This window comes from Physeter macrocephalus, chromosome 7 (assembly GCF_002837175.3).
Source record: "Physeter macrocephalus isolate SW-GA chromosome 7, ASM283717v5, whole genome shotgun sequence".
NCBI lineage: Eukaryota > Metazoa > Chordata > Mammalia > Artiodactyla > Physeteridae > Physeter > Physeter macrocephalus.
Window position 1 is genome coordinate 38,527,318 of NC_041220.1, and position 16,061 is coordinate 38,543,378.

At 35.4% G+C, this 16,061-nt stretch overlaps 1 protein-coding gene across 5 annotated transcripts in view; it reads left to right on the forward strand.

The window, feature by feature from the left end:
* CENPC (centromere protein C) overlaps positions 1-16,061 on the forward strand; it is a 93,762-nt gene that overhangs the window by 22,068 nt on the left and 55,633 nt on the right. For 3 of the 5 annotated variants that reach the window (XM_007108001.4, XM_055085947.1, XM_007108002.4), the window contains exons 6-8: positions 8,531-8,816; positions 10,647-10,862; positions 14,283-14,893. In XM_007108001.4, coding sequence (XP_007108063.2) covers positions 8,531-8,816; positions 10,647-10,862; positions 14,283-14,893 — 1,113 coding nt within the window. The remainder of the gene's footprint in view (positions 1-8,530; positions 8,817-10,646; positions 10,863-14,282; positions 14,894-16,061) is intronic. The other 2 variants (XM_007108003.4, XM_007108004.4) reach the window with 2 other exon arrangements.

Sequence of the window (16,061 nt, forward strand, 5' to 3'; positions counted from 1 at the left end):
TTTTTTTTTTAACTAAGGTATAATTTCATAATATTTCAGGAATACAACATAATGATTTGATATTTGAATATATGTGGTCAATGTTCTTTTTCTCTCTGTTGCATTTTGTTGCATTTCCTTCAGTCATTTATATGTGCTGCCAGTTTTTAAAGTTTTATTTGCATTTTTCAAATTAGAAAGTCCTTCATTTGAGGTGAGTCAAAGATTTAAAAGAAAAAGCTGCTAATCATTACTCCCCTCATCCTGCTGAGGTAGCCTTGAATCCTTCCATATCTTCATTGGTGCTCCTGAACGAACACGTATATAAACGTGTGTGTGTGTGCATGCATGCTTTCAGAAGAGGCTTTTACAATTTCCTTTTATACCAGCAATGTAAGAAAGTACCTTTCACCTGATAGAATATTTACTATTCTATTGAACTTTTTGCCAATTTGATCAGTATTAAATGATCTCACTGTTACTTTAGTGATTACCACTGAGTTTGAACACCTTTTCATAAGTTTACTGGCCATTTGAAATACCTTTTTTATCTTTTCATATCATTTGCCCATTTTGTTTTTTCTAGTTTATGAGAGATCTTTAAGTTGAGTATCTGTAACTGTTTATTTGTAATTTGTGTAATTTATCTGTCATTTATCAGATATTTTTCCAAATGATTCCTAGACTATTACAGATTTTGGTTATAATATCTTATATGATGGATAACATTTTTTATTTTAATTGTCAAATGTGTGTGTGTGTGTTTTTTTTTTTTCAGTAGCTTTTGAATTTCCTGTTTTGGTTAAAAGGTCTGTTTTATCCTAATGGTATGTGTAATATCTTAGATTTTCATCTTAACATCTTTTTTTCTTTTTAATTTAAATTTTTAATCCATCTGGAATGTGCTTTGGTGTATAATGTGGCATAATGCTATAGTTTTATTTTCTTCCTTATGATCAGTTGTACTAGTTCCTTTTATTAGTTACATAATCCATTCTCATATGAATGGGCTACTTTTATCATGTATTAAATCTCATATATCATTCAATATACTTTTGAATTTTGGTCTCTGTTTATTCTTAATGTCAACAATACTGTTTTACTAATTGTAGTTTTATAGCATATGCTGATATAAAGGTATATATTTATATATCTAGTTCTGATACATGCCACTGTTCTGCTGTTCTTAGATCTTTTTAATTTCTATGAATTTTGTTTATTCAGTTTCCAATAAAATTTTGTTGTGATTTTAACTAAAGTTGCATTTAATTTGTATAGTAATTTTGTGAAAATTCATATTTTTGCATCATTTAGGTTTTCTACTTAAGAACAAATATGTCATATATTTATGTTCTTCAAAAGTGTGTGAATGGTACTATCAATAGCATGAAAGGATAACCCACAAAATGGGGGAAAATAATTGCATATAGTGTATCTCATAAGGCAGTGGTCTCCAACCTTTTTGGCACCATGGAATGGTTTTGTGGAAGACAATTTTTCCGTGGACTGGGGGTGGGGGGCAGGTGGTTTTGGTATGATTCAAGCACTTTACATTTATTGTGCACTGTATTTCTATTATTACATTGTAAGATCTAATGAAATAATTATACGGCTCACCATAATGCAGCATCATTCGGAGCCCTGAGCTTGTTTTCACTTGCCAGTCACTGATAGGGTTTTGATATGAGTCTGCAAGCAGTTGATTTATTATGGTCTCTGTGCAGTCAGACCTCTCTGCTAATGATAGTCTGTATTTGCATCTGCTCCCCAGCGCTAGAGTCACCACCTCTGTTCTACCTCACATTAGATTCTCATAAGGAGCATGCAAGCTAGATCCTTTGCATGTGCAGTTCACAGTAGGGTTCGTGCTCCTATGAGAATCTAATGCCACCGATGATCTGACAGGAGGTGGGGCTCAGGTGGTAATGCGAGCGATGGGGAGCGGCTGTAAATACAGGTGAAGCTTTGCTCGCTCACCTACTGTTCACCTCCTGCTGTGTGGTCTGGTTCCTAACAGGCCATGGAACGGTACTGGTCCATGGCCCGGGGGTTGGGGACCCCTGTAATAAGGGATTTGTATCCAGAATACATAAAGACTAGCTGTAACTCAACAGCAACAAAAATAAACATCCCAACTGAAAAGAGCAGAGGACTTGAATAGACATTTGTCCAGTTGGCCAATGAATGTGTTTTACCTGCCTTCTCTAATTGAGTTTGCTTTCAGACTTGCATGTCCTTCAAGTGGCATGTAACCTGAACAAGATATTTGCCTGAATTGTTTTCTGGGAACTTCAAGTCAGCTGCATCTAGTTTGTGCTGAGCTGGTTAAGACTGACTAGGACCACCCTTCAACTGGTTATGCTTAAGGGTCCACTCCAGTAACCTTTTGACGGTGCAGAGGCCTGTGCAGAGTGATGATTATTGCAACTTTTTTTCAGTCACCTTTCCCCAAGCTCCCCACGCCTCAGATCATCTTGCTTGGCTGCCTTGCAAATATACCCTCTCTTTGCTGCAAACCTTGTTGTCTCAGCGTTTTGGCTTGCTATGTATCTGGCAAGCTGATAACAACTGCATGAAAAGTTGTTAAACATTGTTAGTCATTAGAGAAATGCATATCAAAACCCCACAGAGATACCACTTTATACATGTTAGGATGGATATTATTATTTTTTAAAATAAAATAAAAAAGTTGAGGATGTGGAATTTATAGAAACCCACATGCATTATGCAGCCAGTGGAAAACAGTTTGGTGGTTCCTCAAAAAATTAGGTATTAAGTAGCATTTCTACTCCTAGGTTTATATTCAAAAGAATTGGAAACAGGGACTCAAACAGATACTTATACCCCAATGTTCATAGCAGTATGATTCATAATACCCAAAAGGTAGAAGCAACCAAAATGTCCCATGAACGAGTGAATGGACAAACAACATGTGGTACATATGTAGAGTGGAATATTATTCAACCATAAAAAGGAATGAAGTTCTGACACATGCTGCAACATGGAAGAACCTTAGAAACATTATGCTAAATGAATATACTTCTGGACTTTCCTGTTGTCTTTCCCTTAGTGATTTCTAGTCTTGATTTCTTTATGGCATAGCATATATACACTATGTCATTTTAGTTCTTTTAAGTTTGTGAAAAGTTGTTTTATTTGTTTTATGACCCAAGATATTGTCTGCCTTTATGAATGCTTCATGGGCACTTGAAAAACAAGTATTCCGTTGTTGAGTGCAGTTGACCATAAATGTCAATTATGTTGTATTACTAATTTTTATACATTGTTTGATGCAGTTTGCTAAAGTTTTGAGAATTGTTTGCATCTAAGTTAATGAGAGATAGTGGTCTGTAGTTTTCTTTTTTATGCTGTATTTGTATGGTTTGGGTATCAAGGTAATGCTCATCAACCTTATAAAATGAGTTGGAAATTATTCTCCCTTGTAATTCCTAGAAGGGATTATGTAAAATTGATTGTAATTCTCTGATTTTTTGGTATAATATTCTCCAGTGATATCATCTGGTCTGTGGCATTTCTTTTTCAAGAGCTTTTAAGTTACGAATTCAATTCTTTAATAGTTATAGGACCATTTAGGTTATTTATTTTATCTTGGCACATTTTTGATAGTTTATGGCTTTTGAAGAATTGGTCCATGTCTTCTAAGTTGTTTAGTTTATCAGCATAAAGTTGTACGTAGTATTACTTTGTTATCCTTTTAATGGCTGCAGGATCTGTTGTGATATACCGTTTTATTCTGGATATTGTTGATTTGTGTCTTGTCTTTTTGCCTTTGTTAATTTTGTTACAGGATTATCATTTTTATTCACTGTTTTAAAAGAGCTAGCTTCTTGTTTCAGTAAGTTTTTGTGTTTTCCTGTTTTTAGTTTCATTGATTTCTGCTCTTATTTTTTCCATTGTTGTCCTTGGTTTGGGTTTATTTTGCTCTTTTTTTTAGTTTTTGAGGTAGAAACTTTATTTTATACTTTGGTTTATAATCCAGTACTATTTTATTAAATTTGTTACTCAAACTGTTCCAGCTTTGGCCTTAGAAAGCTCTTTCACTGGCTCCTGTGCCCCTTTGATGGACCCCAGTTTTGTTGTTATTGCTGTTGTTTTTGAACACTTCCTTACCTTCTGGAACTACAGGATGCTCCAGGCTCAACTTACCCTAGAATCAGTCATTTCCCCAAGGAGCCAGTGGTTCCTTTTACTGGAGAATTGTATTAGGAACCAAGATCTGGGTGCTAGGTGTGCTGTTACTCCTGGGGTGTTAATGCTTCAAGACTGTCTCAACTGACAGAGCAAGGAAATATATGTGTGTATGGTAACTGGTATATATACACATATCTATAAATATTTTTCTGTGTAACTGTATCCGTATTAAGTTAAACATGAATTCATATTGATGTTTCCAACTGTAATTTATTACCACGTGGATTATTCTTGCTTCTTTGCCTTGCTTATCTGTAAACGTCCACTCTGTGTGTAAGAAACTTGGCACTTACCATTCACCATCCACCTACTTAACTTTTTATTCCTATATACATGTATAACAGTATCAGAATTGTTGACTTAAACCCATGGAAAACAATTTTATCTACTGGAGTACAGTGCTTATGTACAATTTCTTTATTGTACTTAATTTACAATATTGTGTTAGTTTCAGGTGTACAGAAAGTGATTTGGTTGTATATATGTATATATGTACACATACGTATACTTTTTTCTTGATTCTTTTCCATTATAGGTTATTATAAGATATTAAATACAGTCCCTGTGCTACACAATAAATCCTTGTTGTTTATCTGTTTTATATATGGTAGTGTGTATCTGTTAATCCCGTACTCCTAATTTATCCCTCTCCCTCCTTCCTCTTCGGTAACCATAAGTTGGTTTTCTGTGTCTGTGAGTCTGTTTCTGTTTTGTTTTATTTTTCAGATTTCACATATAAGTGATATCATATAATATTTGTCTTTGTCTATCTGACTTACTTCACTTAGTATGACAATGTCATGTACAATTTCTTTAGCTTTTAGTTTTACAGACTCCATTCATTTCTAACCTTACTTAGGTCAACATTTTTCCTCACCCCCGTAAGTGAGGTTGTTTGTACGTATCATATCATATATCATATCATATCACATCATATATTATATCATATGATATATCATAGAATGTGGTATATGTAATACTGTGTGACTTCCAAGGTTAGGACATAAAAGGCTTCTGCTTGGCTCCCTCCCTTTCTCCTTATTTCCCTCTTAGGATACACTCTACCTTATAACCCAGACATCATGCTGTGAGGAAGCCCAAACTAGCCTACTTGCAGACATACATAGACAGCAATATTTCTTTGGCCTGCAGCCAGCCTCAGATGTTAAACATGTGAGTAAGCAAGCTTTCAAATCATTCCAGGCCCCAGACTCCATGGAGTAGAGACAAGTCATCCCTGCTGTGCCCTGCCAAATTCCGGCCCCGCAGAATTCGTGAACATAATGGTTGTTTTATGCAGCCAAGGCATGGAGTTATTTATTATGCCGACAGAGTAACTAGAACAACTCCCTAATTCCCAACTGACATACTGTTGTCATATATTTTATTCCTGTTATCCTCTATTTTATTTCTGCTATGTATTTTGATATCTTTTATCTCTATAAGACTTTATTTTTGTTTTAATCAGTCAGTGTTTATATTTACACATACATCACTGTTTGTGCTCTGTATTCCTTTTTAAAAAATGATTTTAAAAATTATGGTAAAATAATATAACAAAATTTACCATTTTAAACATTTTTAAGTGTGCAGTTCTTTGGCATTAAGGACAGTCAGGTTGTCCAATTGTCACCACCATCCATCCACAGAACTTATTTATCTTGCAAAACTGAACCCATTAAACAATCTCCCCCTACCCCCTAGCCTCTGGTAACCACACTTCTACATTCTCTTTTTGAATTTGACTACTCTAAATACCTCATATGAGTGGAATTGTGCAGTTTTTGTCCTTTTGCAACTGGCGTATTTCACTTAGCACAATGTCCTCAAGTGTCATCCAGGTTGTAGCGTGTGTCAGGATTTCCTTCCTTTATAAAGCTGAATAATATTTCACCGTATGTATACCATATTTTGTTTTGTTCATTTATCCATTGATGGACATTTAGGTGGTTTCCACCTTTTGTCTTTTGTGAATAACGTTGCTGTGAGCACAGATGTACAAGTACCTCTTGCAGCCCCTGCTTTCAATCTTTTTGGATATATAGGCAAAAAAGGAATTACTACATCATATGGTAATTGCATTTTTAATTTCTTGAGGAACGACCAAGCTGTCTTCCATAGTGGCTGCATCATTTTACATTCCCACCAGTTGTGCGCAAGGGTTCCAGTTTTTCTGTATCCTCACCAACACTTGTTAACTTGTTATTTTCTCCCTCCCTCCCTTCCCATCCTAATGGGTGTGAAGTAGTATCTCATTGTGGTTTTGATTTGTTCATTATCGTCATTAGGGAATTTTAAATTAAAACAACAGTTACATACCACTACACAACTATAATGGCTAAGATCCAAAAGCTGGGTCTCTTTTGTAACTCCTATTTCTTTGAGAGTTTCTGTCTTTTCATTTGTTTCAAGAGAATTTATAATTGAACGTTAAGACATTTTTATGGTGGTTGCTTTAAATAAATTGTTAAATAATAATAACCAGCATCTGATTCATCTTGTCCATTTGCATCCATTGATCGTATTTTCTTCTTCAGATTGTGTTTTTTCTTTTTTTAAAATTTTTATTATGATGAATCATTTTGATTGTATCCTCAACATTTTGGTTATTATGTTAAGGAACTGACTCTGCATTGCATTTCAGTCTTTTGTTATAGTTGCCCTGTTTTGGTTTAATGTGAAGGCTCTTGTCTATTTTTGTGGAGTTTATTTCCAATGACATTTAAGTGTTTAGAGTTCTAGCAGTGGTATTTTGGTTTGTTTCATTTTCTGATGCTACAGGGGATTCACCACATTATCCATTGTTGCTTAAGGCTTGAGGTTCCTAGCAAATATACCTTCTTCCAGCTTTCAGAGTTCTGTTATTATTGTTTGTTTAAGTTGTACTTAAAGGGAGAAGCAGGAAACAGTGAGTCTATGTAATTTTGTTCCAGAACCAAAAGCCCATTTGGCTTATTTTAAATTTTTTATCTTTTCTTTTTGAGAGTATGAATCAGTATGAGTACTACCCAGCCATTCTACTTTTTCTTTGATATTTGAAGGTTAAGGGTTAAGAGAATATATATTTCTCTTTATATAGCTGTAAAGATATATGTGTATAATATATATTCTCTTTGTATAGATATAAAGATGTATGTGTATATAAATATTCTCCCTATATATACATATATTTTATATATCTATATATGTATCTGTTCTATATGTATATGTGTACGTATATGTATAAAAGTGTGCTCATCTAGCTGCCCTAGTTTACCCAACTCTTAACCTAAAGATTGAATCTCATAATTTCTCTAGGATTACCTGTTACTTATTTTAGCTATGTAAAGATTTATTTAAATCTTTAAAAGAATTTTTATTTTATTATGGTAAGAACATTTTATTTTATTTATTTATTTTTTAAAATTTTATTTATTTTTGACTGCATTGGGTCTTTGTTGCTGCGCACAGGCTTTCTCTAGTTGCGGCAGGTGGGGGCTACTCTTCATTGCAGTGTGCTCATTGCGGTGGCTTCTCTTGTTGCAGAGCATGGGCTCTAGGCACGCGGGCTTCAGTAGTTGCAGCACGTCGGTTCAGTAGTTGTGGCGCATGGGCCCTAGAGCACACGGGCTTCAGTAGTTGCAGCACGTGGGCTCAGGAGTTGTGGCACATGGCCTCAGTAGTTGTGGCTCATGGGCTCTAGAGTGCAGGCTCAGTAGTTGTGGCTCATGGGCTTAGTTGCTCTGCGGCATGTGGGATCTTCCTAGACCAGGGCTTGAACCCGTGTCCCCTGCATTGGCAGGTGGACTCTTAACCACTGCACCACCTGGGAAGTCCCAGTAAGAACATTTTTACATGAGATCTTCCCCCTCAACAGATTTTTAAGTGTACAATAGAGTATTGTTATGTATAGGTACAATGTTGTACTCTAGATCTCTAAAACTTATTTATCTTGTATAACTGAAACTTTACAACTGTTAATTAACAACTCTGAATTTCTCCCTTCTCCCAGTCCCTGGCAACCATTATTCAAATCTCTCCTTCTCTGAGTTTGACTATATTCAAATCTTGAAGAAATTTACTATATCAATAAAACTGTGAATTTTCTATGTTTGAGGATTTTATTCATTTCAGAACTGTGGAGCATGGACCAAGTACACCTTTCAGTTTATTAATTTCATAAATTAGAACTCCTGAAGTACTTGTGTATTTTTATCCTAGATCTTTGATTATAAACTTAATGACCTGTGAGTCTTCTGGAAACTTTCTAATTAAATTGTTGCTGTATTTTAAAAAGCACATTTCGTTCTAATATTATTATTTAAAGAGTTTTAAATATCTTCATGTAATTTTCTTCTAGTTCAGGCCCATGAGGTTCATCAGGAAATTTTGGCAACTGATGTTCATTCTAACAATACATCTGACTTGAGAAAAATGACAAGTAAAAAACTAAAAGATCATCACAATGAAGCTGATGAGGAATTTTACTTATCTATTGGCTTACCTTCTGATCTTCTGGATGCAAAAGCATCTTTATTGCAAAAGACTATTCCATCTGTTGCCCAAAAGAGAGAGACCTATACTTCTGAAAATTCAGTAAATGTGCTGCCTTCAAGTACAGAGATTTCTCATAAAACCAAAAAAAGGTGAATTTTTGTTTATTTAAAAGATATTAATCTTACTATAACTATTTTATCTTTTATGTTAAAAAGTGGGTAATTTAGTCTTTTAGGTATTTTATAGTAAGTACTGAGGAATATTAACATGTTTTGAGAAAAACATAACATACATTCAATATATATTCAGTTTATATTTAATATGAAAGGCCTTAAAGTGTTCTTCAGAGAAGTTTGGGGGTAAACTTTTCTATGGTCTATGGAAAAGCATGTTTTTTTTTCTTTAAGATTTTTATTTTAAAATGCTGTAGACATACAGAAGATAACACAATAGGCACTCACATATTCAGATTTGACATATGTGAATATTTTGTTATATTCAGATCTTTCTCTTTTATTTATTTATTTATTTTTAAATTTTTTTGCGGTATGCGGGCCTCTCACTGTTGTGGCCTCTCCCGTTGCGGAGCACAGGCTCTGGACGCACAGGCTCAGCTGCCATGGCTCATGGGCCCAGCCGCTCCGCGGCATGTGGGATCCTCCCGGACCGGGGCACGAACCCACGTCCCCTGCATCGGCAGGCAGACTCTCAACCACTGCGCCACCAGGGAAGCCCCCCAGATCTTTCTCTTTAAAAAAAAATATTTTTAATTGAAGTATAGTTGAATTACAGTGTTGTGTTAATTACTGCTGTACAGCATAGTGACTCAGTTATACATATATATACATTATTTTTCATATTTTTTTCCTTTATGGTTTATCACAGGATGTGTATTTTTTCCTTATAATAAGTTTTCTGTAACTTCCTAAGAGAAGCAATTTGTATTTTCTCTATGTTATTTCTAATTATAAGGGTAGGTATATATCAAGTCATCTGAGGGTAGCAAAGAGTAAGTTTTGTTGAGGATGAGTTGTGGTAAACCCACATCCATTTCTTGGGGCTTTCCCTTTGGCCTTTAAGAAGCAAAATAGATAGTTCAAGGTCCTTTGCTATTAGGAACCTCTGCCATGAGTGTAATATCTTTCTAGGGTCTTGTGTGATTCTTGGAGCTGAGGAGTTAAGTACATTCTAAGATTTTGCTATTCACAGTGTGATCTGCAGCTCAGGATCGAGAGCAGTGGCATTATCTGGAAGCCTGTTAGAAATATAGAATCTCAAACCCTATGCTAGACCTACTGAATCAGAATCTACATTTTAATAAGATTCTCCAGATGATTCAAATTCATATTAAATGTTTGAGAACTAGTGTTCAAAGCTACACATTTTCTTGTTATATGATTTAGCCATTCTTTTTCTCTCATTTTTTTCTATCAACAAATACAAAATTTAATTTTTCTGAGCAGTTTTGCCTTGTGTGTTTTGTGTAAGAGAAACACATCAGCATTTATAAATTTTAAATAAAGGCCCACTGGAGGGACTTCCCTGGTGGCGCAGTGGTTAAGAATCTGCCTGCCAACGCAGGGGATATGGGTTCGATCCTTGGTCCGGGAAGATCCCACATGCCGCGGAGCAACAAAGCCCGTGCGCCACAACTGCTGAGCCTGTGCTCTCGAGCCTGTGCTCCACAACTACTGAAGCCCGGGTGCAGCAACTACTGAAGGCTGCGCACCTAGAGCCCTGCTCCGCAACAAGAGAAGCCACCGCAATGAGAAGCCCGCGCACCGCAACGAAGAGTAGCCCCCACTCACCGTAACTAGAGAGAAAGCTTGCGCGCAGCAACGAAGACCCAAAGCAACCCAAAAAAAGGCCCACTGGAAAATTTTGTAAGCAGTTGTATTGTCACTATAAGGGAGTTCAGGAATACTTATAACTCAACAATTGGTGGGAACATTCATCATGTCTTCCTTTTAACCTTTTAGGTTAAACTTTGAATATAAAGATGATTTGAAGAAAGTAGAAGTAATGAATAAAGTGTCAGAAATAGAGGATAAAGTATCAGAAGGACCACAAGAGAGGAAACAGTTAGGAACATCTCAAAAAAGAATACAAGATTCAGAATGTAAAGATCAACCACAAGCTAGAAAGAGTTTTTCAACATTGTTTTTAGAAACTGTAAAAAGAAAAAGTGAATCCAGGTGAGTTATTAAGAAATGGTACATATTTTTCTTTCACATTCTTAGAACAGTATCTAAGGATTCTTAGTGATATTTAACTAGAAGTTAATCTTAATTGACACAATTTTTAATTGAAATTATGTCTAACCCATAAGGAGAGAGTAATTTCTTACCAGTAAATTAATCCTAAAGCCATCATTTAAGGGATATTAAATTAGATGTGAAAGAAAAGTTTATTCAGCTTTCATTGCTTCTGTTCATCAGCACTTTCTAGTATGTATGAGATCAAAGAGTAAAGACAGTATTTAGAAATAAAGTTATGTCAGGGTGCCTGTATTTCACTGTTAAGTGTTTTAAATATTTTTTCTATTTCTTTTGATTGTGTTAGTAAAAGGATAGTCCTAAAATAAGTTTTAATCTGTTTTTGCCTACCTAAAAACCTTCAGTGGTTCTACAGTATCCATAGTGATTCTTAACTGGCTGCTCATTAGAGTTAACTAGAATTAATAGCAGCTAGGGTTGAGAACCACTGGTCTATAGAATAAACTTGAGATTTGTCAGCTGGTATTTAAGGCCTTCACTGTCACTAGTGAACTGTTTCTACCAACTTGTCATACATATTTGCAGTTGTCCTGGCTTTGGCACACCTTTTCCCCTTGTCGTATGCCAATTTATATTTTCTTTTAAGCTCCATGGTAGGCTTCTGATTTTTTCCAAGTCCCACTCCAGTTTTTTTTAAAACAGTTTCTTGCCTTGTATTATAGTTTAGCTATTTTATATATCTTAGTAGGTTAAGACATAAGCCCTTCTTTCCAGGAGTTTAGTTTCTTTTGTATTTTCTGTGAGATCTATCAGAATGCTAGTGAATATATTAGGAAGGTTTTATAAAAAACATGTTGAATGAATGAAATTCCTCTTTGGTTCAGTCTGTGTTCCATAGTTGACTCCTCCCTCCTCCCACCCCTCCAGTCTTCCTCCCTCTCCCCCCACCTTTCTGTGTGTGTGTGTGTATATATATATATACAGTATATATATACATATATATATCTGTGGCATCTTTTATCCCTTGTATGGATGTTGTCCCCATAATCTGATAGAAATACGTTACACTTAGGGGCTAATTACATCTATGTCCAAAAAAGTAATTAAGTATTTTTTAATGTGATGGGGTTTTTTTGATAAACTAGTGAGTAAAGTGTATGTTTAATTGCTGTAGCCAGATGTAACTACTCACTATTACTTGTGCTTTCCTGCTCCTTTTCTGTGCTTATGCTCTTCCTTATGATTGTCTTTCTTGTATTTCCTCATGACCAAATCATATCCATTCTTCAAGATCCAACTCAAATGCCAGAGTCTTTCTTGATTTTTTTTCCACCTAGCCAGAAGTCATCTTTCTCTGTTCTCAATTTTAATAGTGTTGTCTTAGTCCATTTGGGCTGCTAAACAGACCATCACAGTCTGGGTGGCTTACAAACAACAGAAACTTACATTTCACAGTGCTGGAGGCTGGGAAGTCCAAGATCAAGGCTCAGGTAGATTCAGTGTCTGGTGAGGCTTGCTTCCTGGTTCATGGATGTCTATCTTATTGCTATAACCTCAAATGGTAGAAGGTAGTGAGGGGGCTTTCTGGGGTCTCTTTTATAAAGATACTAACTCATTCATGAGCCATTCCACCCTAATGACCTAGTCACTTCCTAAAGTCCCCACCCTCAAATACCGTCACATTGGGGATTAGGTTTCAATTTATGAATTTTTGAAGGATATAAAAATTTGATCTATAGTAAGTGTCAAAGTTGTTTCCAAAGGATATCTTTGGTTTGAATAACCTTGAAGTTATGGAAGTCTCTTGACTAGAGGAGTGGATTTAGAGAGTTCTTATTGGCTGGTTTGGGAAGGCTTTATTTTTAAATACTTAGCATTACTTCTTTAATATATAGAGTTAATAGATATTACAGATAACATACAATAAAGCAAATTAAACATATTTATATCAGATTGGCTTTTTCTTTAAGTGCTGAAAAAATAATATTTCTGTTTAAACATAGTCTTCTATTTGTATATTATGTGGTCTATTTATATTGACTTTGCTTTTTTAATTAGATTTTCTAGAGTTTTCTAATTATATAAACTTGTAAGAGTCTACCTATTAGAAGACAGTATATTTCTTAGCATATATGTGTATAACTTTTTTACATTATAAGATTTATCAGGGGTTTGAGATTAGAGAAGTCAAGAAGGCATTTTCATTTTATAATCTTTTTTTATATCTTAATGAGAAAAAAACTAGACATGATAATCCAGTTCTTCCATTCTTCGTTTTCTTCAACTGTGTATAAAAATAGTTAAGCATCCTTACTCAAGTGAAAAAGGCAGGAACAGGAGTGTATATGCTGGCTTTGGAATTTGGATGTTTACCCTAGGTGTTTATTTTTGTATATTCACTCCAGTATGTGGTTTGCTCAAGGCTGTTGTCATAAAAAGGAGGGAAATGCAAAATGACTCCATCAGATTACCATCTTTTGAATAATTCCATCCTTCTTTAGAAAACTTTTCCAACTAATTGGAAGAGGTGCTGTGTAATCCCAGTGTGCTTACCTTTCTAGATACACTTCATTTATTTCTGTACTCTGATTACAGTATTAAAACACGTGTGAAAATGTGTGAATTATCCAACTTGGAGTGAATTTTTACATAATATAATTTAGTCTGTAACTTTGTACTGTTTTCTTAGACTATTAGACTAGAAGGTATATCTCAGAAATAATCTTGTTTTGGATGTTAAGGGATTCAGGCCCCAAGAGACATCTATATAAACAAAATTTAATATAACATTATATATAATAATGGCATGCATTTTTGTACTGTAAGTCAATGTATCTGGGCTATATTTATATATCTCTGGGTTTTATCTGTTTAATGTATGTAATGAATGGGGGAATGTCAAATTAGTTGATGCAGTAGAGATTCCTTCCAGCTCTAAATTTCTATGATCCCATTAGTGTAATAAATGAGTATGCTCAGATATTATAGAAATGTAAAAGGAGGGAAGGGTTTTTTAAAAAAATATTTATATTTGGCTGCGTTGGGTCTTAGTTGCGGCACACGGGATCTTTCGTTGTGGCGCGCGGGCTCCTCATTGTGGTCCATGGGCTTCTCTCTAGTTGTGGCGCGCGGGCTCAGTAGTTGCAGCACATGGGCTCAGTAGTTGTGGAGTGCAGGCTTAGTTGCCCCATGGCATGTGAGATCTTAGTTTCCCGACCAGGGATCTCACCCACATCCCCTGCATTGAAAGGCGGATCCTTAACCACTGGACCACCAGGGAAGTCTCAGGAAGGATTTTAATGGGGAAGGAAAAATTGAGGAGACATGTGAACTGCTCTTTAAAGCAAAGGTAAAAGCTTTACTTTTTGAGCTATTATTTATTGTAACATTCTGTTTTAGTTCTGTTATTAGGCATATAGCAACTGCTCCACCTCATTTATCTCCTGCAAATAATATGAAGTTATTAGAAGATGAATTTATAATTGATGAATCAGATAAAAGTTTTGCCAATCAACCATGGATTACTATACCAAGAAAGACTGGGCCTCTGAAACAATGCACAGTATCTCCTGCTGAGAGCACTGTACTCCTTCAAGGGAAGAAGTCAAGAGAAAAACATGACATTGTATCATCTACAAGTTTGAAAAGTGGCAAACATCCTGGCAAAGCTCACCCAGTAGAGAAATCTCAGTCCTCTGAACAAAAAATACTGGGTGGTAGTTGTGCTTTGACAGATGAAATGGAAAATAATTGTAAATCTTCAAAATATGAAATGTATTCTGAGAATGTAAAAAAATCATCTGGAAACAAAAGGACTATAAAACAAAAACGGGGAACAAAATTTAAGGCCACTGTAGTTGAAGAACAAGTTGACATGGAACAATCTAAAGGTAAAAATATAAATATATCACATATTGCCCAAGACAGGTTACAAAGAAATTCAGACCGAAATATGGACAAGGGTGAAGAGATAAGTGTTCACACCTCCAAAAAACAGTTGCTATCTCTGGGTAAGTATTTATATTTAATTTATATGTATAAATACTTATAATGTGAGTATTTATATGTAATGTAAAGTGGTAGAATATTATTCTACCACTTTGTGTTTTTGTGATACTCCTATTTAGCTTTGGGAAGTAGGCAAAGTAAACTTAAATCTATACAGAGCCTCAAAAGCCTACAAACGCTTTTCTAGAATCTCTATTTTACATATAATTCAACTCCAGGTCACTTGACTTTTGTTTAGCTTCTAAAATGGCAGCATATATAAAGGGAAAAGTAAAAGGTAAAGGCTTAGCAAACCAGGTAGTTACCAGAACACAAATAAGACAGCATCATATATTCTTGAGGCTTATTAAAATATAAATTGGGAAAAAATTAAGCTAGTGGGGCTAGTTCTTGTAGATAAAAATTAATACTCTTCTATTCCATTATTTACTCATTTATTTATTATCCAAACTGGGACATTTGAGAATGGGAGAGGATGTCAGGACAGTAAGCATAAACTGGGATTGTCCTGTCAAACCTGAAATATGGCCACTCTCCTTATGTCATCACTGTATAGTGATTGAGATGGTGACACTATCATGAAGAAAAGATCAATTTGTGCTTTTTGTATCACTTTTTTTTTTTTTTTTTGCGGTACGCGGGCCTCTCACTGTTGTGGCCTCTCCCGTTGCGGAGCACAGGCTCCGGACACGCAGGCTCAGTGGCCATGGTTCACGGGCCTAGCCGCTCTGCGGCATGTGGGATCCTCCCGGACCGGGGCACGAACCTGTGTCCCCTGCATTGGCAGGTGGACTCTCAACCACTGTGCCACCAGGGAAGCCCTGTATCACTTTTTTTTATTGAAGTATAGTTTTTCAGGTGTACAGCAAAGTGAATCAGTTATACATGCGCGCGCGCACACACACACACACACATATTCTTTTTTTTTCATGTTCTTTTCCCTTATAGGTTATTACAAAATATTGAGTATAGTTCCCTGTGCTATATAATAGGTACTTGTTGGTTATCTATTTCATATTTAGTAGTGTGTGTATGTTAATTCCAAACTCCTAATTTATCCGCCCTTCCCCCCACCTTTCCCCTTTGGTAACCATAAGTTTGTTTTGTATGTCTGTGAGTCTATTTCTGTTTTGAAAATAAGTTCATTTGTATCTTTTTTTTTTTTTTTTT